Source organism: Phacochoerus africanus, chromosome 9 (genome assembly GCF_016906955.1).
Source record: "Phacochoerus africanus isolate WHEZ1 chromosome 9, ROS_Pafr_v1, whole genome shotgun sequence".
NCBI lineage: Eukaryota > Metazoa > Chordata > Mammalia > Artiodactyla > Suidae > Phacochoerus > Phacochoerus africanus.
The window spans coordinates 65,312,235-65,339,247 of NC_062552.1; the positions used below are offsets into that span (position 1 = coordinate 65,312,235).

A 27,013-nucleotide genomic window follows, 5' to 3' on the forward strand; every position below is an offset into this window, starting at 1 on the left:
GACTCTAAGCCACAGTGGCCAATGAGGAAACCACCCCACTTAATCCCACCTAAACTATAGTGCCCACTTCCTGCAGTTCATCCATTAAGACAATGTAAGGAGGAGTTCCCTAGGAACCTGCTATGGCGCAGGTTCAATCCCTGGCCCAGGAACATCTGCATGATGTGAGTACAAGCCAAAAAAAAGGCAATGTAAGGAACATGCATTTTTCCTAACCCCCACTCTGAGCTTTCATGTTCTTTTAAAAATATTTTAGATTTTTTTTTTTGGCTTTTTAGGGCTGCACCTGCTAAATATGGAGGTTCCCAGGCTAGGGGTCGAATTGGAGCTGCAGCTGCCGGCCTATGCCACAGGCACAGCAACACTGGATCCAAGCCGCATCTGCGACCTATACCACAGTTCACGGCAACGCCAGATCCTTAACCCACCGAGCAAGGGCAGGGACCGAACCCGCAACCTCATGGTTCCTAGTCAGATTCATTTCCACTGCAGACAAGTATACACTTACCTGAATCAGTATCAATGTCATGGAATAGTTATGCATGATATAAATATTGAAGTTTTGAAAGTAAACGTACTAAAACATAGGTCTTTTTTTAAAATAAAGGCTTTCTGCTTAGAATTTCAGAACTTATATATTTTCACTATGGTATAATATTAAGCATATTTTAAATTAAGTATAACTCAGCCATGTTAAGTACCTAAATATATATCCCAACAGAGGTTGAACTGTGGTTTAGTGAAGCAGAAATATTTGTTCAACACTCCATATCAGTGTAATTTGGCTCATATCCTTCTTACAAGTAGGCAGGTTATAAATAATAAAAGACTTTATGGAGTTCCCATCATGGCTCAGTGGTAACTAAACCAACTAGTGTCTGTGAGAACATGGGTTTTATCCCTGGCCTCAATCAGTGGATTAAGGATCCAGCGTTGCCATGAGCTGTGATGTAGGTCATAGACGCAGCTTGGATCTGGCGTTGCTGTGGCTGTGGCGTAGGCTGGCAGCTGCAGCTCCAATTCAACCCCTACCCTGGGAACTTCCACATACCCCAGGTATGGCCCTAAAAAGCAAAAAATAAAAGAAAAAATAAAAGAACATATACACAAGTCATTCAAGACACTACAAATGACACTCAGACACATCTTTTTATTATATACTAAATTTAAAAATACAAATCTTATTAAAAATGCTTATGAAACATTGTATACATAAGTACTGTCAAATACTATCAGATTATGACATTATGTACATTTGCTAAGGTTAATTAGAAACAGAACAACGTACATAACTTTGCTGATAGCGAATTTCAGAAGTCAAATATTTTAACATTGGCAACTGTGAAGTAGTGATCTGCACAGGAAGATGTCTGCAGAGGTAAACTGGTGAGAAAAGAAACAGAATAACGCAGATATTCCTTCCCTAAGTGTTAATCAGGAGATCTCTTCCTCATCCTCTTAAGTCTCAAAATAACAGAAATTAAAGTGCATAAGACCACCAGGAATACCTGATCTAGCTGTACCCTAATACATACTACAGCTAAGCGTGCTGCCGTATTGAGGGTTTCGATTCTCTGTACTGTTCCTGAGGTTTTAGAAGTTAATTTTGACTGTGACGAGGGGGAAGAGAAGCCAATACTTTCTAAATTGCACCAAGTGGCCTTAAAGGGTAGAAACACCAAAGATAAAATTATTAATTTGAGAAGAGATTCAAGGAGATCATCCCTGTCTATTTTGCCCCAGGAATAAAATTAGGATCTGAACCTAGTTTTACATCTGGAAAATGCTTACTAAAAATCTGTTTCAAAAGATCAGACATGTCCAGCAAGCACCACAATACTGTCAGTTACTGCTCACCACTTCTACACTGCATCATAAACACCAGGCTTAAACACCTGCCCTCGAAAGGGTCACAAGAAAGACAGGTAGAAGCAGGTTATTACTTGACACTAATTTTACTAATCAACAGGAAGTGTAATTTGTAAAAATAGGTCACCCACCATACAATCAAAGAAGAGGAGAAGGAAAGCTGCTAGTCTACAAAAGTGCTCCTTTTAGCTTTCAAACCCAATAGCTTAATTTTGGGTAAAACAAGATTGTAAAGTAAGGCCATCAGTTCTACATAAGCTGATGATGCCATCTATACATACACATGTATAGTGTTTAAATTTCAATTCTGATTTGACGCTAATATACTAATACAAACCACTTATAGGAAACATTTTATCAGGCTTATTTACAAATACGTGATCAGTGACAAAGATACTGAAATCAAGAAAGTTGCAGATAAGTGTAGCCATTTAGCAACATAGTTCGCTAAAGGTAAAACAGGTTACATAAAAACCAAAGAAAAAAGTTTAGTAAGAAACCCCTACCATATATACCTACTGGTCATTGGACCAAAAAAGGCAAGTAAGTGTAATGATCATGATTAAACTTTTATCACTGTCTCTTTTAATAACATATCAACATGAGGTTTACTTAGAGTACTACCTACAAATACACATTCTCTCATGATTCAATGAGAATATTAAGTTATCAAATACATTTTTTATTCCCATGGCACATCATAACTTGGTAACACTAATAAGGTAGATTTAGATAACACTTAAATCATGATTACGAATGTTTAATTGAATATTTTCCTTTCTGTAGCTGTGAAATATAAAGCTTAGATTTACTTCCATCAGGCCTCTTAAACCAAACTTCATCATGGTTAATTGTTGTAATTACGGCACTAAAAAGAAAAAAAGAAAAAGAAAGAGAAATGAATGAATGAATTACAATACGCCTCCACTCATTTTAGAGGACCAGCTATAAAACCAAAATAGCTGTACTGCAAGAGGAGATTCAGGTATACAACTGACATTTACCAGAATGCTGGCTATCAGCAAGGCATGCTGTCAAAAATATCATATTCAGCAACACTTAATAGATAATCTCCTTTCTCTTAATCAAGAATCAAGCTGGTAAAATTTATTATTAGCGCTATTAAAAAGCACATTGTCCAGAACAGACTTGTCAAGGGGCAGAAGGCTGGGGAGAGATGGAGTGGCAAACTGGGATTAGCAAGTGTAAATTAGGAGTTCCCGTTGTGGCTCAGTGGTTAACGAATCCGACTAGGAAACATGAGGTTGTGGGTTCAATTCCTGGCCTCGCTCAGTGGGTTAAGGATCTGACATTGCCGTGAGCTGTGGTGTAAGTCACAAACACAGCTCGGATCCCGCACTGCTGTGGCTGTGGTGTAGGCCGCTGGCTATAGCTCCAATTGGACCCCTAGCCTGGGAACCTCCATATGTCGCAGGTGCAGCCATAGAAGACAAATAGACAAAAAAAAAAAAAAAGCATTATTATACAAGGAGGGAATAAACAATAAGATCCTACCATATAGCACAGAGAGCTATATTCAATGTCCTGTGATAAACCATAATGGAAAAAAATACTTTTTAAAGTGTATAAACAATAAATAGGAGTTCTCTCATGGCACAGAGGGTTAAGGATCTGGCATTGTCACTGCAGCAGCTTGGGTTGCTGCTGTGACGTGGGTTCAACCCCTGGCCCGGAAACTCCACATGCCGTGGGCACAGCCAAACAATCTGGGTAGAGTATTCTGTGATAATCTATGGGGGTATAGAATCTGAGAGAGAATGGATATGTGTATATGTATGACTGGGTCACTTTGTTGTACAGCAGAAATTATCACAGCCTTGTAAATTAACTATACTTCAATAAAACTTTTTAAAAAATTTTAGGAGTTCCCGTCGTGGCGCAGTGGTTAACAAATCCGACTAGGAACCATGAGGTTGCGGGTTCAGTCCCTGCCCTTGCTCAGTGGGTTAACGATCCGGCGTTGCCGTGAGCTGTGGTGTAGGTTGCAGATGCGGCTCGGATCCCGCGTTGCTGTGGCTCTGGCGTAGGCTGGTGGCTACAGCTCCGATTTGACCCCTAGCCTGGGAACCTCCATATGCCTCGGGAGCGGCCCAAGAAATAGCAACAACAACAACAAAAAAAAAGACAAAAAGACAAAAAAAAAATTTTAGGAGTTCCCATCATGGCACAGTGGTTAACGAATCCGACTAGGAACCATGAGGTTGCAGGTTCGATCCCAGTGTTGCCGTGAGCTGTGGTGTAGGTCGCAGACACAGCTTGGGTCTGGTGTTGCTGTGGCTCTGGGTTAGGCCGGCGGCTATAGCTCTGATTAGACCCCTAGCCTGGGAACCTCCATATGCAGAGGGAGCAGCCCTAGAAAAAGCAAAAAGACAAAAGACAAAAAAAAAAATTAAGTTCCTATCAAAAAAAATTCTTTAATAAATAAATAATAAAAGGAGTTTCTGCTGTGAGGCAGTTGGTTAGGAATCTGACTGTGGCAGCTAGGGTCACCACAGAGGCATGTGTTCGATCCCTGGCCTGGAACAGTTAAGGGTCAAGGACCCAGTATTGCCACAGCAGCAGTGCAGATCAAAGCTGCAGCTCGGATTCAATCCCTGGCCTGGTAACTTTGATGTGATGCAGGTGTGGCCAAAAACGAAAAAAAAAAAAAAAAAACCACAGTATTTGGAAAATTCAAACACTTTGTTTACTCCTGATACCTAGAAAAAGATATTTTTTTACTGTAGAAGGTTACTACTCTGAGAATTACATCCTAAACTAATGAAGAAATTAAAGCAGTAATGGGCATTAAAAGTTTCCAAAGGCCATACCAAGTAAAACTTAGAAGGCTCTATAACTAATTATGTAGACTTTATTTAAACCTAGACAGATTGAGTTTTTTACAAGGCAAGTTCAGTTTTCAAGTCATACTTTAATTACCACTACTCTAAGTTTTTGTTAATTTTCCATTTCTTTCCCACTGATAGAAATTTTTTTATCCAAAATATGTAATACACCCAAAAAAGTTAAGGATTAATAAAACCACACTGTGGAAGGACACTGTCAAACTCAAAACAGTCTGGTTTAAAGGTCATAATTTTAGGATCATAACAAACCATCTATTATGAGAATTAACAAATAGGATCTCTGAGCTGGCTAAATAATTCCAACATTTCCAACGTGTTAATGCTCAAGTCCACGAACTTAATATGTAACTCTGGCATACAACATTAATATGAGTGTGCAAACATGCTAATTAAATCATATGTCAAGAGAAAAACAGAATCCATATGCAACCAAAAATGCATTATGAAGGCACTACAGAAGTAGCAAATACTTATAGATAACAAAATGCTAAGCTCTAATACTGGAGGAATATAGCCAATATTTTTAATAACCATAAATGGAGTATAATCTTCAAAAATTGTAGTTAAAAAATTTTTTTTGTCTTTTTAGGGCATATGGAGGTTTCCAGGTTAGGGGTCAAAATGGAGCTGTAGCTGCTGGCCAATGCCACAGCCACAGCCATGCCAGATCCAAGCCACATCTGCAACCTACACCACTGACTACAATGTCAGATCCTTTAACTCACTGAGGGAGGCCATGGATTGAATCTGCGTCCTCATGGACACTAAGTAGGGTTCATTAACCACTAAGCCATGACAGGAACTCCTGTATTAAAAATTTGTTTGGAGTTCCCGTCGTGGCTTAGTAGTTAATGATCCATGAAGATCCATGAGGATGCAGGTTCAATCCCTGGCCTCGCTCAGTGGGATCCTGCACTGCTGTGGCTGTGGTGCAGGCCAGCAGCGACAGCTCCAATTCAACCCCTATCCCTGGGAACTTCCATATGCTGTGGGTACGGCCCTAAAAAAAAAAAAAAAAAAAAAAAAACCTAAAATTTTCTTTAACTTTTAAAACTAATACTGACTGCTGAAATGATAAAGACTTTTTACCTTGTAGGACATTCATCTTTTTTGTCAATACATATCGTCTGTCCACGTATATACCATTCACCATCATAATATAATCTTCCCTCTTCAGATCTAGCACTGTGCAGATGTTTTTCCAGTTTCACAGGTGCTAAAGGGATTCAGTTCAAAAACTGTTATATTAATAAGACATTGTCAGAACAAAAAGTGCAGAACATTATGTATTAATACCAAACCACGCATATATGTGAAAAAAACACTAAAAATTCTTAGGTGACAAACCTAAACCTAATAAGAGAATTTCATTTCTTACATTTTTATATAACTAAGTTTTTAATATAACTTATAAAGCTAAACAATATACAACAAATCAATTAATAGGTAAGTACAAGAAGGAGAAGCAGTACATTATCAATTACTAGCACAAATTCAAAGATTTATAATATGAATTGCCATATTTCCACTGGAAATTTTTTATATTTTCTCCCCTGCAGCTGACACTTCCAAAAAAGCAGTTTAATATATAGTCCCAGAGTTCCCCAGGCCTTTGATGATAAAAAGGAAATGTCATGAGTAGAACTTCCATTTTTAAATCCTAGAAATGGTTTGGCCTTCATGAAATAATCTCATGCAGAGAAAAATGTTCTTTATGGAAGTCCACTGTCAAAAGCACACACTGAAATAGGAACCTCTGCTCATTCAAATGTCACCACCTCAGAAAAGTCTTCCCCAACCACTCTACCCACTCCGCAGTTAATCTTCATCACAGTTTTATATTTCTTTCATAGCAATTCTTAGAATTTGTCATTATCCGATTAGTTATTTATTTACATATATATTATTCTGCTTCCCCCAAGGAAGTTCCACGAGGCCCATCTTTTACAGCATTGTATTCGCAAAGCCTCAAAGAGTGCCTGATAGGTACAAGGTATTCAATAAGTATTCACTCATTCAACAAATGTTTTCTGATCCCTGGGAGATGTTTCTGACCTTTGTGGATCTTACAATTCTGTCAGGAGGCAGATAAACATGTAAATAGTCAATAAAAAATTACAAACTGTGTTAAGTGCCATGAAGAACACAAAGAGGGCACATGCCAAAGATAACAGGGGTTGGGAGACCCTCTCAACAGTGTAGTGAGACTCTTAAAAGAATCCATGACAAAAATGTTCAGAACCTACAGAATTTAGGTAGTTACCTTTCCAATTAATTCCCAAGGGAGGAGTTCCCATTGTGGCTCAGTGGAAATGAATCCGACTAGTATCCACAAGGACGCAGGTTCCATACCTGGCCTCACTCTGCAGGTTAAAAATCCACCATTGCCATGAGCTATAGTGTAGGTCGCAGACTCGGCTTGGATCCCGAATTGCTGTGGCTGTGGTGTAAGCAGACAGCTACAGCTCTGATTCGACCCCTAGCCTGGGACCATCCATATGCTGTGGGTGGGGGCCTAAAAAGACAAAAAAAAAAAAAAAAAATTCCAGCACTGACAGTTTGGGTGGAAACGCTGTAAAAATTTGGTTGTGAAGATTGTTATACACATACAAATGTAATGAAATTCATTAAGTAATTTAAAAAAAAGACACCCAATGAAAAAAAAAATTCCCAAGGAAACATTGCTAACAATTTCCTGACATCACATTATGTTTAAAAGAATCCTTGGGTTAAATATAAAATAGAAATTGGGGTTCCCTGGTGGCCTAGTGAATTAAGGATCCCGTGTTGTCACTGCTGTGGCTCAGGTCACTGCTGTAGCATGAGTTCAATCCCTGGCCCAGGAACTTCCACATGTTGTGAGTGTGGCAAAAAATATTAAATTAAATTAGAAGTTTACCTATTATATATTATTAATCTGTTTGAAGGTGACCTTTCTTAGTATTTAAAACATTTTTTTTTTTTAAACTCCAGCTTCAGAGTTCTCTTGTGGTGCAGAGGGTTAAGGATTTGGCGTTGTCATTGCGGTGGCTTTTGTCACTGCTGTGGTGCCTGTTCAATTCCTGCCCCAGAAACTTCTGCATGCTGTAGATGTGGCCAGAATAAAAAAATTCTAGTCTCACTGTCTTTAGAAGGATTAGGAAATCTCACATATTAGTGAAAGAAGGCAGAAACAAAGTTATCCAAAATAATAATGTCCATCACTACTTTGGCAGTGATTTCAGACTGTCAAAAAAAACCATGACAGTATAATTTGATGATAATTTTACTAAGGCAAATCAGAATGTGTAAATCTTAGTAGTGCATGAATTTTCTTGATGAATCCCACTGCCAGCATGCTAATCTCTCACCTAGAAAACACAAGCACAGAAGAAATTCTGCCCACAATTCCAGAAGATGCACAGGCTCCCTGAAGGTCATCCACAGACTCCAAACCTCCCCCTCTGCAATTACTAAGCCCATAAAAACAGTAAACATTTTTTAAATTATTGATCCATCCTTAGCAATTGTAATGTAGCTAAAATACTGAAAGAAGAAATAGATTCCACTTAGAAATCTTGAAACTTTTACATGAGGCAAAGACTCCAGAAGAATTCTTCATAATCCTGGGTGCAGTGTCCACTGAAAAAATGAAACCACTGAAGGAGGAGCTCTTTAGTGTGTAGATGATTTAACAAGTCTCCACAGAGAAGATGTGTGAACTCAGAGTAAATGACTTACGTTCTGTTTTCACTCTGTGTGGACCCAATGTAGCCATTGCCTTAATTTAAAAAAGAAAAAAAGAAAGAGGAAAAAAGATGATATCTAAGTTCACAGACAAGGTAGATTTTGGTATCTATTTAATACATACAACACTACTGATAAGCTCAATAACAAGCACAGTGAAATAACATCTTCAGCTGCTCTAATAAATTGGTACTAAGACTACAGGAATACATAAAGAGAGTAACAATTTCTGCTATAGATGTTATCAACGCTTGAAATAATCTCTAATCCTCAACTAAGAAGCTCCTGGAAGTGGAAAAATGTAATGGGAAAACAAGTCTCCACTTTTAAACAAGCAAAGAAAATCCTGTAACTCTTGAATGTTTAATGACAGAATGCAAGACATACAATAAGGGTTCAAATATTCACTTCTGTTCATTCAATAAATATTTATTGAGTGCCTCCTGTGAGCCAGTAGCAGGCTAAGAATTGGGCACAGAATGATAATTTATTATTATATAGGGGCAGCCAAAATGAATGCTTTTCTGTACTTTTGCATAAATTATTAATTACATTTTCAAGGGAAAAAATACAAATGACTAACATGCCTCTCTTAAAATACTTTCACAATCCACTGTCATCTGTATCAGTAGCATCAAGTACCTTAGAGAGACTGTTGCAAAGTAAAGCATATTTACAATATTTTGATGTATTAGTGAAAAATCATAGAATCTTTAAAAGCAAACTATAAAACATATACTTGTAGTCCACTGCTCTTTCATCATACCTTTCTTATTGTTGTCCAGTCTTCAAGAATATCAAGATCTTGTAGCATATAAACTATATACGGACGTTGAAAAGTCAAGGTCAATTTAGCTGTAGGACTTTCACACTTTGAATTATACTTCCAAAATTCTGTTTTCCAGAGAATGGAACACTGACTTCTGGATATAACCCTTCAGCATGCTAAATTACGACTTCAAATTATTCTTCAAAAAATGTACCACCAGGAAAAATATATTCCAGTACCACAGATGTTATAACCATATTCTCTTACTCCTACAGTCTCACTGATAGTAAGATACACCACCAACCTAATCACTGCTTTGAGGTGGGGGGAAAAGGCAGGAGCAAGGGGAGGGTACCACAGGGAATGCCAAGAGCGAATGAACATATTAATTTAATTTAAAGACACTCCTGTTTCAAAAACAGTAAAAGTGATAAAAAGTACAGATGAGACTTAAGCAATCATGCTATACACTAAACAGCTGCTTCATATCAAGGCCCTTGTGAACTACAAAGCCATACAATTTTCAAAGTCGAGATCTTAACTAAATTTTAATTCCTCCCCTCTCCTTTTCTTTTTGTCTTTTTAGGGCTGCACCCATGGCATATGGAAGTTCCCAGGTTAGGGGTCAATCGGAGCTGCACCTGCCAGCCTACACCACAGCCACAGTAACTCAAGATCCGAGCCATGTCTGTGACCTACACCACAGCTCACCACAATGCTAGATCCTTAACCCACTGAGCGAGGCCAGGATTCAAACCTGCATCCTCACTGATACTAGTAGTCAGATTCATTACTGCTGAGCCACAATGGGAACTCCCTCTACTTCTCTCTTATTCCTCTTAATCTAAATCATACCCTTCTGCCTTTAGTTTTATAAATCTCATTTGCTTATGACTGGATCTTGCAAATAAAGACAAAGCATACTAATAAAAGAGATTCACAATGCACATTAAAATGAAACCAAAAAAAACTCAGAAAATCTGGAAAAAGATATCTGAAACAACAACTGGCTTCTTTTTGTCAGGACTGAAAGGATCCTTCCTCTTTTTTCTTGACTGAAGCTCATCATTCCACAGCTCTGGCAAGTAAACAAAAATCAAGTATTAGCTGATTTCTGGAACCCAAAGGAAGAAAAAAAAGTCTATGTAAGTTCATGGTAGCAAAATTTCATTGGTGGCTATGTTTATATACTGTATATATGTATATATATGACTATATAATTTCAACAGCAGGTGTGTGTATATATGTGTATGTGTATGAATTTTCCTCTGCCTTTATTACTGCAAAAACTAACTTGACACTTAATGAGGAATAACTGATGAACATATGTCAAACACTTTGTTAAATGTACATCACATAAATTGTCTCAACTAATCCTCAAAGCTACCTCTGAGGCAGATAGCCTCATTTCTTCAACTATATGAGAAGACTGACTTAGAGAAGCCAGAGTAACTGTCACCCACAGTCATCCAAGTAGTAAATAATGGAGCAGTGGCATTAGGGCTCAGCTTGTCCACTCTGTCTATTCTATATTGGAGAAACAGAATTTACAACAAACACATGCAAGAACAATAGGAAAACCCAGTAAATCTTCCATCCAGTGGAAAAAGCCTTTCTATGATATCCTGAAAAAGCCACTTTCCCTTTGGACTCATCTAATTATTAATAAGTATTTCCTTCTTCTGAGACAAAAATCTGCCTCCTTGTCATGTCCATCCCTTTGTCCTAATTTGTGTGGGACCAAAGAGAAAGGTTTTTATTCCTTCTTCTACATGACATCTTCTAAGACTTAGAGGAAGCAATATACAGTGTAGCTGTTTTCCCATACTATTCTTATACTAAAATAATATTCTTACTATTTTTATACCTACAGTTCCTGTCCACTTCTATTTTGTTCCTTTTCATGTGCTCCACTTGCTATATTTTTCTGAGGTATGAGTGCAAGTCAAACCAACAATCACGGTCATATCAAATCTTTAGCAGTCTCCCTTCTCCCCAGATAGTACGACATTTCATTTATGTAACGTTTGTACAGGAGACCAGATGTTACAAAGGGTCAGTGTCCCTTGAGCATCACAGTGACAGCCCTCCCCTCCCCTGAGGTACCTGAACATCAGTGACAGCCCTCCCCTCCCCTGAGGTACTTGAACATCACAGAGACAGCACTCCCCTCACCTGAGGTAATATCAATGCTGTGCCTGTCCTCTTCAAGTCTTCTTATCTTCTCCTCTAGTTCACTCTGCACTGTATCATACAACAAAAGCTTTTCACTCTGAAAAACAAAATAGATTATACATAAGTAGAACTACCTTAACTAAGAGGACCAAATACCTCACTGTTAAAGTACTTGAACATATGGGACATTCCTTTAATTCCAACTTAAAAATTCTAAAGACGAAACGTCAAATATATGAATGAACTAAAACTAGAAAATATAGGATCTAAATATACATAGAACTACATACAATTACTTAAGAACATCAGTTTATATTTGATAAATAAAGAAGTAAGCTTTTACTTTATTTAAAAAAAAACTCATAGTAAGCTCCCACAGCCCCTCTTAAATATAAGCAGGCCCCACCTGTCACCATAACGGAGAGCCTATCCTATAAAGTACATCATTATTAAATGAAAGATTTTTTTCTCATCAGAGCAATAATCAAGCCTCACTAGTATCTGAGAATCCTATTAGAATAGGCTAATGTAACACCAAGAGAAAAACAATTCAATTACAGTCAAAATCATAGAACTTTCGACAAATTCTATCCAAATCCTTCAATAAAACTATAGAAAGATTGAGTGACTTGTTAAGAGACAGTACTGTTTACTAGCAAATCAGACTAGAAGCTAGGTTTACTAGTTCCAGCCTTTTGGGTTTTTGTTTGTTCGTTTTTGCTTTTTAGGGATGCACTCGAGGTATATGGGGGTTCCCAGGCTAAGGGTCAGATCAGAGTTACAGCTGCTGGCCACAGCCACAGCAATGCCAGATCTGAGCCACGTCTGTGACCTACACCACAGCTCGTGGCAACACCTGATCCTTAACCCACTGATCGAAGCCAGGGATTGAACCTGCAATGTCATGGTTCCTAGTAGGATTTGTTTCCACTGAGCCATGATGGGAACTCCCTATTGGTTTTTTTTTTTTTTGTCTTTTTGCCTTTTCTAGGGCCGATCACATAGCCTATGGAGGTTCCCAGGCTAGGGGTCTAATTGGAGCTGTAGTCACCGGCCCACGTCAGAGCCACAGCAACTCAGGATCTGAGCCACGTCTGTGACCTACACCACAGCTCACAGCAATGCCAGATCCTTAACCCACTGAGCTAGGTAGGCCAGGGATCGAACCCACAACCTCATGGTTCTTAGTCGGATTCGTTAACCACTGAGCCACGATGAGAACTCCCTGGTTTTTTTAAATTATAAAACACTGTGTCCCTTATTTTAAGAGCCCTAGAATGCATATTAGTATAATAAATAGATTTATTATATAAAAATCTGTGACAGATTCCCTCCCATGCACTCACCACATGCTTATTTCTAGTGAGGATATTAGCCTGCTGCGATATACCTAGATATGATTGTCTTGTAGAGGCTACTAGAATACAATTAGATATGATTTCTCGTGGAAGGCATAAGCCATGCCCATTTTCAGCATTCCCAGTGTCAATCCTCTCTTTTGGGTTTGAAATTTAGAGTCTACAGAGGCTTAAAGGTTCTCCTGAGTGATAGAGAAAAGACAGCTTTTGTCAATCTAGGCAACCCAGGACCAAGAGAGAAAGCAAAGCTGAAGACCAAAATTTAGATCTCAGGAAAAATTATCTTGTTACATGCTACTTTCTATGCTTACTTTCTTTTACTTACTCCTCTGCCTTTGGTAAAGTCTTATGGAATATTCTAGCCTTATCTACACTGCTACAAGAGTTGGGAAATGTTACGCAGCAGAGAAGAAAGGCGAGCAGGCTGCAGCCATGGTCAAGAGAGTGTGACAGCTATGACCAGAGCCAGACTCTCCAACCAAAGATGACTCAATGCACAGCGGGACTGATAAACCTTTTGCTTTTAAAAATACATAAGTTTAACGGCATGTTCCTTCCTTTCCATTGATAAATTTACCCTATACCAAGAAAAAAATTCTAAAATAAATCTACCAATCATTCTTTACATGCATTCATATATATAAATACACACACACCTCCCGCCCAAAGGTTTTACTTAGAGAAACTGTACACACTTTGTATGTTTCCTAATTTGCATTTTTCATCCAACACTTAATATATTTCCTGGTTTGTAAATATTTACTCTGAAGATAATTTTGACAACATCATTACTATAATCTAAAAAAGTCTTCCTATTAGGTTTCTGGTCTTCTAATATTATAAACTAGTTATTATAAACATTCTTATATTAAATTGTATATCTAAGATTAATTCTTTTTTCATATTTTAAAGTTTTATTGGAAAAACTTTTTTTTTATATTTTTAGGGCTGCACCCATAGCATAGGGAGGTTCCCAGGCTAGGAGTCGAATCAGAGCTGCAGCTGCCGGGCTATACCACAGCCACAGCAATGCAGGATCTGAGCCATGTTTGCAGCCTACACCACAGCTCACAGCAATGCCAGATCCTTAACCTACTGAGCAAGGCCAGGGATCAAACCCGCGTCCTCATGGATACTAGTCAGGTTTGTTACCACTGAGTCATAATGGGAACTCCCAAATTTTTTTCAATTGAAAAAAAAAAAAAAAAGAAATGAATGGAGCCATGAATATCTTTGAATTTTATTATAATTAAAGTTTTGTGGAGTTCCTGTTGTGGCTCAGGGGTTAACAAACCCAATTAGCATCCATGAGGATGTGGGTTTGAAACCTGGCCTTGCTCAGTGAGTTAAGGATCTGGTGTTGCCATGAGCTGTGGTGTAGGCTGCAGATGCGGCTCAGATCTGGTGTTGCTGTGGCTATGGTGTAGGCCGGCAGCAACAGCTCCAACTTGACCTCTAACCTGGGAACCTCCATAGGCTGCAGTGGGGCCCTAAAAACACAAAAGACCAAAAAAAAAAAAAAAAGTTTTGTGGTAGTATAATACTCTTTATAATTAAAGAAAAAAAAGTACAGTGGGACTGAAATATTTGAAGCTTTGAGGGTATCTCTAAAACTATGATAGGCATCTTTTAAAGTATACAAGTAGAAAGACCTTAAATATATCCTCATTCTTATACCTTTGTTCTTCTCTCCCTTAACCATAACCTCCAACCCCTGAGAAGAAAACAAAGTCAAAATGAAGCAGCAAGAAGACACCTGGAAAAGAAAGAGGCGTCCAAATTCCCTTCCCTGGGTGCCTGTAGAGGCTTCTATAGTCAATAGGTAATTCAGCTTTTTTTAAGTACTACTAACTATAATTACATATTTGGCTTCAAAATCTCACACCCCTCCAAACTCACACTTACACTTAGTGAACCTGCTCACTGAGCTTTTTTGCACAATGACACCTATACTGTTTATCAGGATAACTTCAAGGAGTCCCAGGCAAGAGGCCCCAAGTTTCCGCGTTTGCACTGGTCTTCCCCCAGCCTGTGTTCAGAACCAATTCTCCTTTGGCAGTTCCCTGACTTAGGCACTACAGTTCCCAACTTCCCTCTGGACTGGAGTCCTGAAGGGTTTTAAAAGACTAACATTACCCAGAGCAAAATACATTAAATACATTTTTTTTTATAAGGGCCGCACCCACAGCATATGGAAATTCCCATGCTAGGGGTCGAATCAGAGCTGCAGCTGCCGGCCTATACCAGCCACAGTGACATGGGATCTTAGCCGTGTCTGCAACCCATACCACAGCTCACAGCAATTCTGGATCCCGACCCACTGAGCAAGGCCAGGGATCAAACCCACATTTTCATGGATACTAGTCGGGTTTGTTTCCACTGCATCACAACAGGAACTCCTCATTTTTTTTTTTTTTAAGTGTGCTGCACTGGAATAAAAAGATAAGCAGAATAGAACCTAAAAGACAAGAAACAGACCCTGGCTATGGGAAATTTTATAAACAAGGTAACTTTTCAAGTTATTTGGAAATATGACAATAAATGACAACAGAAAAATAAGTTTGACCATATAAAGGAAAAGACTTGGTTCTTTGCCTCATGTTATACAAAAAAATTAACGGACTAAAGAGATTTGGGTTTTTTTTTTTAAGTTCTATTGTATCATTTTTATTAGATCTCACATATTAGAGTCTCATATGATATTTGCCTTTCCCTGTCTGACTTATTTCACTTAGTATGGCAATTTCTAAGTTCACCCATGTTGCTGCAAATGGCATTGTAACATGCTTTTTAATGGCTGAGTAATATTCCATTGTATATATGTACCACATCTTCTTTATCCAGTCCTCTGTTGATGAACATTTATGTTGCTTCCATACCCTGACTATTGTAAATAGTGCTGCAATGAACACTGGTGTGCAATTATCTTTTCGAATTATGGTTTTCTCTGGATATATGCTCAGGAGTGGGATTGCTGGATCCCACTAAAGATAGTTCTATATTTAGTTTTTGAAGGAACCTCCGTAGTTTTCTCCATAGTAATTGCACATTTTCACCAACAGTGTAGGAGGGTTCCCTTTTCTCCACACCTCTCCAGCATTTATTGTTTGTAGACTTTTTGATGATGGCAACTCTGACTGGTGTATGTTTGGGTATTTTTGGGTTTTTTGTTTTTTGGCCATGTCTACAGCATATGGAACTTCCCAGCCTAGGGATCAAAACCATACCACCACAGCAACCTGAAATGCTGCAGTGACAATGCCAGATCTTTAACCTGCTGTACCTCAAGGAAACTTCTAGACTCAAGAGTTAAATTTACAAAATGAAATCCAACAGAACTAAAGGAAAGATGGTGACTCTTTATTTGAAGTTGGAATGAAGGAAGCCTTTCAAAGTGCAAAAATTAGGACAAGTCATTAAAAACAAAACTATGCAGGAGTTCCTGTTGCAGCACAGCAGAAATGAATCTGACTAGTATCCATGAGGACGCAAGTTCGATCCCTGGCCTCGCTCAGTGAGTTAAAGATCCAGCATTGGAGTTCCCGTTGTGGCGCAGTGGTTAACAAATCTGACTAGGAGCCATGAGGTTGCGGGTTCGATCCCTGGCCTTGCTCAGTGGGTTAAGGATCTGGCGTTGGCCGTGAGCTGTGGTGTAGGTTGCAGACACGGCTTGGATCCTGTGTTGCTGTGGCTCTGGCGTAGGCCGGCAGTGGTAGCTCTGATTCGACCCCTAGCCTGGGAACCTCCATATGCCGCAGGAGTGGCCCTAGAAATGGCAAAAAGACCAAAAAAACCCAACAACAACAAAAAAATCCAGCATTGCCATGAGCTGTGGTGGTAGGTCATAGATGTGGGTTGGATCCCCCATTGCTGTCGCTGTGGGATAGGCCAGCAACTACAGCTCCGATTCTACCCCTAGCCTGGGAACCTCCATATGCCTCAAGCGTGGCCCTAAAAAAGCAAAAAGGGCAAAACAACAACAAACAAACAAAACCTATGCAACAGAAATTAAAATCTCATTAAAAAGCAAACAAAAGTAAGAGGAAGGCAGTAAAAAATATTTGCAACATACAAAGGCTTAATAACCATAAGATGAAATTAAACAGCATGGATAAATCAGTAAGAAAAAAAACAAATACTGTCCGAACTCATGGCCAAAATAAGCCAAAGAGAGAAACAGCAAACACAGCGCAAATTACAATGTGCATTGCGTGATGTTATTTTTCACTCAGCAAAGTTGGGTTTTTTTTCAACTGTAATAAACAATGACAGCTGGGAATATAAACCAACTCAACACTTAGGAAATAACTTAGAAATAAGTATTGAAGGCTTTTGTTTGTTTGTTTTTGTCTTTTTGTCTTTTCTAGGGCCGCACCCGCAGCATATGGAGGTTCCCAGGCTAGGGGGTCTATCAGAGCTGTTGCTGCCGGCCTACACCAGAGCCACAGCCACACCAGATCTAAGCCACATCTGCAACCTACACCACAGCTCATGGCAACGCCAGATCCTTAACCCACTGAGTGAGGCCAGGGATCAAACCTGCAACCTCATGGTTCCTAGTTGGATTCGTTAACCACTGAGCCACGATAGGGACTCCAAGTATTGAAGATTTTATTTACTCTATCTTCTGATCCAGTAATTACACTGAGGATTCTATCCTAAAGAAGTAACAACCTCAGCCAAAGGTGTATGCAAAAAGATGCTCACAATAGCAATACTTATAATGCATAAAACTAGGAACAAAGTAAAATGCACTAATTGAGTATCAGGCTACATAAATTACTGTACATCTAGACTACTACTCTGCAGACACAAAAAACTTGGAATGCAAAAAGTAGGGAGAAATGTCTAGGATAAAATTAAAAATGAACTTAGATCATAAACTCTTTCTTCCCTAAGACATAATAGAATATACCAAAAAATGCACAAAATAAATCAACAAACCACAACTGTAGTTATCAAAGAAAGGGCTCCAGTGTCATCCCACAATCTCTGAACATGGTAACCAAACTGAGATAGAACCCTTAGGATGTGCACTACAAACACTATATGCCAATATGCACTTTGGAATGAATGAATGTGAGAGAGTGGGGAATATTGTGAAAAGTCTGAGTAATACTTCCAAATCTAGAAAGAAATGAAGAAGGGTCTGGATGGGGAGTCTGGAAGAAAATACATGGAAAGCCCTAGAGAGAGAGAATGCCCTCCTTATCACATTGGGCCCAACAGTGGGAAGAAAACTTCTTGAGCATAGGAGTCAACAGGCTCTGCACACAGGCAGATTTTACAGACTCACTCTTAAATATGAATGACTGGAGTTCCCATCGTGGCTCAGTGGTTAACAAACACGACTAGTGACCATGAGGTTCGGGTCTGATCCCTGGCCTCGCTCAGTGGGTTAAGGATCCGGTGTTGCCGTGAGCTGTGGTGTAGGTCCCAAATACGGCTCGGATCCTGCGTTGCTGTGGCTCTGGTGTAGGCCAACAGCTACAGCTCAGATTCAACCCCCAGCCTGGGAACCTCCACATGCCGCAGGTGCGGCCCTAAAAAGATAAAAAACAAAAAATAAAAAATAAATTTTAAAAAAAATATGTGTGTGTATATGTGTGTGTACATATATATATATATATATATATATGAATGTTGCTAAAGGTGATTAGTTATTTATGAAAAGCACCCAAAGACCCAAAGACACAAAGCCTGATTCTAACCATGAAGAAAAGCACCCAGTATAAAAAAAAGCAATTCTATATAATACAAAGGAAAGACATTACCCCTATGAGAAAAGGAGTTATAGAAAAAAATATAAAAAATACGGTTGCTTTCATTTCCTTCTTTAGACTAATTTCTCAAGTTTTCTCAATAGATACTTATTAATGTTATAATCAGGAAAAAAATTAAATGAATAGACAACCAAAAAGATCAGACTCTGAAGAGCTCTCGCCCTTCTTCTCAAGAATTGGAATCCTAACCCTAAACCCTAAGAGCCTGGCTGAGACCTTGCTACCACCTACTGTCACATCTTCATACTCATTTCCAGCTCTGTGGGGAGGCTTAAATGAGATACCCTTAAAAAAAGCATCTCCACCCATCTTAGTGTCTATGATTTCCTCCCTTGATTTGATACAAACTATCTACTGCCTTGATTACCACTGGGTTTTTGGCACACTCTCTGTGTGCATACCCTGTGAAACTGCCTGGTCTCTGGTTCTGGCTCCTCCTTTCTATCTGCTGCTAAATCAAACTTTTATTCTGACAACTGGCAGTGTGTCTTCTTTCTTCCTACTTCTCTTGCCTCTCAGGTTATTTCTCTATGAGTCAAACGTAGAACACTAAGAAATAAGCAGATACAAGGCCCTGAATAGCAAAGTTCAGATTTAATGGTAAACTGCATGAATGACTAGAAAGATCAAAGGATTTTAATCCTGGTTTTGCTGCTTATTATTTGTGTGGCCCCCAACCCAAAGCATATTACTTAACCCCTCTGAGCCTTAGTTAACCCATTCATAAAATCAAGATAATTTAGGGAGTTCCTGTTGTGGCTCAACCATAACAAACCTGACTAGTACCCATGAGATCGTGGGTTTGATCCCTGGCCTCGCTCAGTGGGTTAAGGATCTGGCACTGCCGTGGGCTGTAGTGTAGACACGGCTCGGATCTGGCATTGCGGTGGTTGTGTAGGCTGGCAGCTACAGCTCCGATTAGAACCCTGGCTTAGGAACTTTCATATGCCCTATCTGCGGCCCTAAAAGCAAAACAAAATAACAACAACAAAAAAGATAATTTATGTTCTGTAAAGTTGCTGTAAGGGTTAAAATGGGAGAATGAAAAAAGAAAAAAAATTTTAATTAAATAAATACACAAATAAATAAAGTGGGAGAAGGGATATAAAATATATAACACTCTAAGTTCCCTTTCACCCTTTATTTCCTATCTAAAATGCCCTTGAACTACCGGTGAGTATCTTCAGGTTAATCATATAATTAAACAGATTATTTATAACATTAATTGTATAGTAAATATATAAAACATCAAGGCATAACTAAACCAGAAGATATTTAGGTAAACATTAAGCATCTCTATGGAGGAGGGAGGACTCTCAAAGCTAAAAAATGATGGACGATAAAGAATTTCACTGTAACTGTCTAAGCAAAAAACATTTTTTGAAGATATCTTATTAGCTTTTGTTTATGGCAATGTAGTGGACTAAATAGCCACAAAATAAAACTCCCAACATACCCGGACAGGTATTTTAGACAAAATACCATAAAAATCTTTTTCAAGGTATGACTAATCTTTTAAGAAAATAAAAGATATCCCTAAGAACTAAAAATAAATAAGAAGCTGGAAAACAGCACACTAATCTAATGTTGAAGCTGTGTTTCCTGGGATCTGTGCTGGTTATTTAATAGAAAGGCATTGTTTTTAGTGGTTTTTGGTTAAAAAAGTAAGAGCTTGGGAACTGGAATCCCTGCATGGCCCTGAAGGCTAACTACCTTCAGGTAAAAAGGTAGACTGAAACAATCCACCTAGAGAAATCTGTCTCAGCCTATGCAATAAGCGGAAGGAAAAGTTTTCCCTGAAAATATGTCACCTCAGGTCTGATCTCTGCATGTTTGAGATTCAAATATAGACCCTGCATCTTACAGAAAACCCCAAGCCAAAAAACAAAAGCAGTCATGTGCTAGTGACAATAACAGGATACCTGGTTAAGACAACTTAGCAGAAATAAAAGCAGATACCATCTGAGTAGCTCCATCCTTTGTTTAAGGCTCACAGAATTCCTACCAATAAAGCCTCTAGAATCATGAAATGAGGAAATGAGGTTTGGCAGAAATGAAAAATAGCAGAATTAGGCTCTGAAGAATGTCAGATAATGACTTAATAAAAATATGAATTAATTATTAAGTGATATGGAAGACAGAATGAGGACTTACATATGACTAATTAGAGTTCTAGAAGACAGAAGAGAAATGGAAAAGAGGCAATCCTGGAAAAAATAACAGCTGAGCAATTTCCAGAAATAATGGAAAACAAATTCTGAGATTCAGAAAACACAATAAATTCAAATCAGGAGAGAAAAATAATCTCTATGGAGATACACAATACAAACCTAAAGAACAACAATTAAAACAGCTTAAGAGCAGCCAGTGAGTGGAAGGAAAAAAAGTTATCTACAAATGCCTGTAGGCTTCAAGCAGAGATTATGTAAGATCCTAAAAATGTTAAGAGAAAATAACTGTCATCCGAAAATGTTATATCTCCTTAAATTGTCCTTCCAGAACTTTGACAAATAAAGCTTTTTAGGGACAAATAAAACCTGAGTTTTCCACTAAAAGACTCTTGAAGGAATGCCCAGGATGTTCTTCAAAAAGCAAAAAATAAATCTGCAAGGAAGGGCTGCAACTCAAAAACAGCGAACAAGAAAATAGTAAAATGTGGATAAACCTAAAAAGAACTAAATCTATTAGAGGAAAGCAATGCCTCCTCTGAAATATAAAAAACAAGGTAGAACTAAAACAGTTTGGCAGGGAGTAATGAGAGAGTTCTAAGGTCCTTTATAGGAGCACTAGGAGGAGGACAGAGTTACTGATTAATATTTAGATTCTACTAATGTAGATATGCATGTTGAAAACTTAAAGTAATCATTAAAATACAGAAATGGAAGGTATGGGGATACTCATTAAAACAGAAATAGTAGGTATAACTTTATGATGTGATTTTTTTTTTTTTTTTTTTTGGCTACATCCATGGCATACAGAAGTTCCCTGCACAGGAATAAAATCTGAGCCACAGCAGTGACAACACTGGATCCTTAACCAGCTGAGCTACCAGGGAACTCTCTAGGATGTGATTTTAAAACTCAATGAATCCCAAAAAGGTCAGGAAAGAGAAAAAAGGATAAAGCAGAACAACCTGAAAACACAAAATAGGTTGCAATTAAATATCAAAATACACAGGCTTAGAAAACAAACTTATGGTTACCAAAGGAGACAGGCATCAGGGAGGGATAAATAAGAAGTTTGGAAATAATATATACACACCACTATATACAAAGAGGTAATCAACAAGGACCTACTGTATACCACAGGGACCTCTAGTCAATATTCTGTAATAACCTATATGGGAAAAGAAATCTGAAAAAGAATGGATATGTGTACATGCATAACTGAATCACATTTCTGTATATCTGAAAGTAATACAACAGTGTAAATCTAAGTATATTCCAATATAAAGTAAAAATTACATTAAATTGAAAAAGAATTTAAAAATCGAAGGAACCGCTATCAATATTACCGGATTAAATTTACCAGTAAAAAGACAGACTATTAAAATAGTTTTTATTTTAAATCAAGGCACATGCTATTTACAAGTAATACACCTAAAATGCAAGGCCAGAAAATAGTTGAAGGAGGGAAAAAAAAAAAGGATGAAAAACCTTTTATCAAGCAAATCCTAGGCCAAATAAAACTAGGGTAACTGTTATATAAGATAAAACAGACTGTAAGGCAAAAATCATTGTTACAGAGTTAGAACATTAAAAAAATAAAATGTTACACTTACTAAAAATATAAAAATTCTAGGAGTTCCCACTGTGGTGCAACAGGCTAAGGATCTGGCAGTTGTCACTGCAGTAGTTCCAGTCACTGCTGCAGCACAGGTTCCATCCCTGGCCTAGGAATTTTCATATGGTTTGGGTACAACCAAAAAAAAAAATAAACTTAAAAAAATAAAAATTCTATAATGTGAGCCTGGTAATATAGCCTCGATATATAATAAAACAAAAACTGATAGAATGGAGACATGGGAAATTAAAAATCCCATTTACAATAGCATCAAAAAGAATAAAATACTTAGGAATAAACTAAAGTCAAATATTTATATAATGACAACTAGAAAACACTGATGAAAGAAATTAAAGAAAACACAAATAAATGGACAGATATTCCATGTTCATGAATTAGAAGACAATGCTGTTAAAATATCAATATTACCCAAGCAGTTTAAAAGCTCAATATATCCTTTTTTTTTTTTTTTTTTTTCATTTTTAGGGCCACATCTATGGCATATCTAAGTTCCCAGGCTGGGGTCAAGTCACAGTTGCAGGTGCAGGCCTATGCAAAGCCATAGCAATGCCAGATCCAGGCCACATCTGCAGCTTGCAGCAACACCAGATCCTTAACCCACTGAGCAAGGCCAAGGATCAAACCCAAATTCTCATGAAGACTATGTCGGGTTCTTTTTTTTCCGGGGGTAGGGGCTGCACTTGTGGCATATGGAGGTTTCCAGGCTAGGAGTCGAATCGCAGCTGTAGCTGCTGGCCTGTGCCACAGCCACAGCAACGCCGGATCTGAGCCATGTCTGCAAAACTACACCACAGCTCACAGCAACGCCAGATCCCCAACCCACTGAGTGAGGCCAGGGATGGAACCTGAATTCTCATGGATACTAGTCAGATTCGTTTCCGCTCCACCCCAATGGGAACTCCCTATGTTCTTAACCTGCTAATTCACAATGGGAACTCCTGAATGTAATCTCTATCAAATTTCAAATAACACTTTTTTATAGAAACAGAAAAAGAATCCTAAAATTCATATGGAAACACAATGGACCCCAAAGAGCCAAAATAATCCTAAGGAAGAAGGACAAAGCTGGAGGCACAGACAACAAAAACAAAAAGATGAGTGGGAGTGCATCAAAATAAAAAGCTTCTGAACAGCAAAGAACAACTCAAGCGAAAAGGCAACGTAACAGAGTAGGAGAAAATATCTGCAAATTATACATCCAATAAGGACTTAATATCCAAAATAGATAAGGAACTCTATTTTATAATGTGCAAAGAACTTCAACACACATTTCTCCAAAGAAGACATACAAATGGCTGATAGGCACATAAAAAATGCTCAACATCACTAATCATAAGAAAAATTCACATCAAAATCACAATGAGGAGTTCCTGTCATGGCTCAGTGGTTAACAAATCTGACTAGTATCAGTGGAGGATGCAGGTTTGATCCCTGGCCTCGCTCAGTGGGTTAGGAATCCAGTGGTGCTATGAGCTGTGGTGTAGGCCACAGACGTGGCTCGGATCCTGCATTACTATGGCTGTGGTGTAGGCCAGCAACTACAGCTCTGATTCAACCCCTAGCCTGGGAACCTCCATATGTCAAGGGTGTGGCCCTAAAAAAGCAAAAAAAAAAAAAATCACAATGAGATAGCTCTTAACATAGGATGGCTATTACCAAAAAATAAAACATAGTAAGTGTTGGTGAGGATATGGAGAAACTGGAACCCTTGTGTACAGTCGGTGGAAATGTAAAATGGTATGGTCACTGTGGAAAAACAGTACAGAGGTTCCTCAAAAACATTAAAAATACAACTACCATATGATCCAGCAAACCTACTTCAGATTATATAACCAAAAGAACTGAAATCAGGATCTGGAAAAGTGAAATGAACACTCCTGTGTTCATTCCAGCATTATCAATGGCCAAGATGTAGAAAACAACTTAAATGTACATTGAAGGTTGAAGGGATAAAGAAAATATGACACATACACACAAAGAAATATTATGTATTCTTTTAAAAAAAGAAGGAAATCCTGCCATATGCTAAAACATGGATGAATTTTGAGGATTTTATCCTAAGTGAAATAAGCCAGGAGTTTCCGATGTGGCTCCAGAGTAACGAACCCAACTAGTATCCATGAAGATGTGGGTTCAATCCCTGGCTCCACTCAGTGGGTTAAGGATCTGGCATTGCCATGAGCTGCGGTTTAGGTCACAGACACGACTAGGATCTGGTGTTGCTGTGGCGTAGGCTGGCAGCTGTAGCTTTGATTCGACCCCTAGCCTGGGAACTGCCATATGCCTCAAGTGCAGCCTTGAAGAAAGAAAGGAAGGAAGGAAGGAAGAAGCCAGTTGCCTAAGTACATAAGGACAAATATTGCATGACACCAATCATATGAGGTATATAAACTAGTCAAAAACATAGAAGCAGAGAGTAGAATGGTGACTGCCAGGGGCTATGGGCACAGAGAAACAGGGAGTTGCTGTTCAATGGGTATAAAGTTTCAGTTACACATGACAGTTAAGTTGCAGAGATCTGTTGTACAACAGTGTGCCTATAGTTAACAATACTGTACTACACACTTAAAATCTGAGGGTAGATCTCATGTTAAGTGTCCTCATTCCAATTTTAAAAAGGAAGGAAGGAAGAGGAAAGGAGGGAGGGAGGGAAGACGGAAGGAAGAAAGAAAAGAGGGAAAGGGAAAAAAAAAAGGAAAAGGGTGAAAGAAATTCCATGGGAGGTAAGTTTCAACTGGGCACTCGGGAATCATGAGCATTCAGTGTCCTGGGACTGGGCTATCCTTTCTGAGCAAAGGAAGTTGAGACGGTGGACAGGCATTGTGGGGCATCTCATCAGTAGCACCTTTGGCCTTCAGATCTCGAATGGTGAATGACTTCACTATTTTGAAAAGAACAGATTGTGAATTTTCTTAGGAAATAAAGAAGAAAATAACAGAAAGAAATATAAGGAGGAGTTAACAAATTCACCATCACAGAAATGCTCATTTTCCTCAATAACCAAAAGATGAAGCAGATCAAAAAAGAGGTGAGAAAACAATGTGTATACTTATATAAATAAATAAATGGGTACAATGAAGTTATGAGGGAGCTCCCACCATGGCAGAATGGGTTAAGAATCCAACTGCAGTGGCCCAGGTTGCTGCAGAAGTGTGGGTTGGATCACCAGCCCAGCACAGTGAGTTAAAGGATCTGGTGCAGCATAGGTCACAGCTGTGGCTCAGATTCAATCCCTGATCTGAGAACTTCCATATGCGGCAAGTGCAGGCATAAAAGAAGAAAAAAAAGTGTTATGAAGAATGAGATATATGCAGTTTCAAAGTGCTTCTCCTCTAAATACTTACTAATCTTAAGAAGAAAAAGTAAGTTTACTTAGAGAACCTAGAAGACATCACTTAAGTCAAATGATCAAAGTGTCTATCACTAATAATGGTACATATCAAAATTGTGCACTGCCTGTTAGAATTCAATGAGTAGAACACAGCATCACTGCTGTGACACTTCCATCAAAGACACAAAGCCTGATTCTAACCATGAAGAAGCAGCAGACCAATTCAAAATTGAGGAGCATTCTACAACATAACTGGCCTGAAATTTTCCAAAATGTAAACATCATCAAAGTCAAGGGAAGCCTGAGGTATTGTTCCACAGTGAAGGAGACCAAAAAGACACAACAACCAAATTGAATGACAAAGATGACATGTGATTCTGAGCTGGATCTCTTTGCTATAAAGAATGCTATTGGGACAACTGCTAAAACTTAAATGGGGTTCGAAGATTAGATGGTAGTGACATATCAATGTACATTTTCTGATTTTGATGATTTGACTGTAATGTGGTTATGTAAGAGAAAATCCCTCATTGTGTGAAATATCCATTACAGTACTGAGGGGTTATGTGGTATCATGTTGCCAACTCATTCTCATGTTTGCCAAAAAAGTTCTTTTCCACTTTCTTGCAACTTTACTATGAGATTATTTTCTAAATTGCATCATAAAGATAAGATGTACTAAGCATTCATGAAACTGAAGACTGCAATCTTAAATATATACTTCCATGGAAGAGAAAAATATGGAAGATTTCTAGCTTATTTTATGAATCTTGAAATTCTTATTCAAAGACAATAAGAACTGAAAATTAAATCTCATTTATTAACATAGAAATAAAACTTTTAAACAAAATATTAGCAAACTGAATCTCATAGTGCACAAGGCAAATAATCATTCCAGAAATCCAAGGATAGTTTAACCTGAGAAAATATATTAATAATGTAAATATATTAATAATGTAAGTAATGAATGAAAAAAAAAAAAGCCTAATTCAATAGATGCAGACAAAGCACTGAATCAAGTCTAACAATACTCATGGGAAAAATTCTTAGAAAACAAGAAATAAATTTCCTTAACTTGAGGGAGTTCCTGCTGTGGCACATGGGTTAAAGATCCAGAGTTGCCACGGCTGTGGCACATGTCACAATTGTGGCTCAGATTCAATCCCTGGCCCAAGAATTTCCATAAGCCAGGGGTATGCACAAAGGAAGAAAAATTTCCTTAACTTGACAAAAAGAGTACTTACCAAAACCAAACAGTAAAGGAGTTCCCGTCATGGCACAGTGGTTAACGAATCCGACTAGGAACCATGAGGCTGCTGGTTCTATCCCTG

General features: G+C 38.3%; 1 protein-coding gene across 1 annotated transcript in view; it reads right to left on the bottom strand.

Moving 5' to 3' along the window:
• Positions 1–1,130: 1,130 nt before the first annotated feature.
• BRMS1L (BRMS1 like transcriptional repressor) overlaps positions 1,131–27,013 on the bottom strand; it is a 40,712-nt gene continuing 14,829 nt past the window's right edge. Inside the window, exons 5-10 of the mRNA XM_047796316.1 lie at positions 11,407–11,503; positions 10,226–10,309; positions 9,229–9,293; positions 8,457–8,496; positions 5,826–5,952; positions 1,131–2,737 (exon numbers count right to left, since the gene is read on the bottom strand). Of these exons, the coding sequence (XP_047652272.1) occupies positions 2,620–2,737; positions 5,826–5,952; positions 8,457–8,496; positions 9,229–9,293; positions 10,226–10,309; positions 11,407–11,503 (531 nt within the window). The 3' untranslated portion in view covers positions 1,131–2,619. The remainder of the gene's footprint in view (positions 2,738–5,825; positions 5,953–8,456; positions 8,497–9,228; positions 9,294–10,225; positions 10,310–11,406; positions 11,504–27,013) is intronic.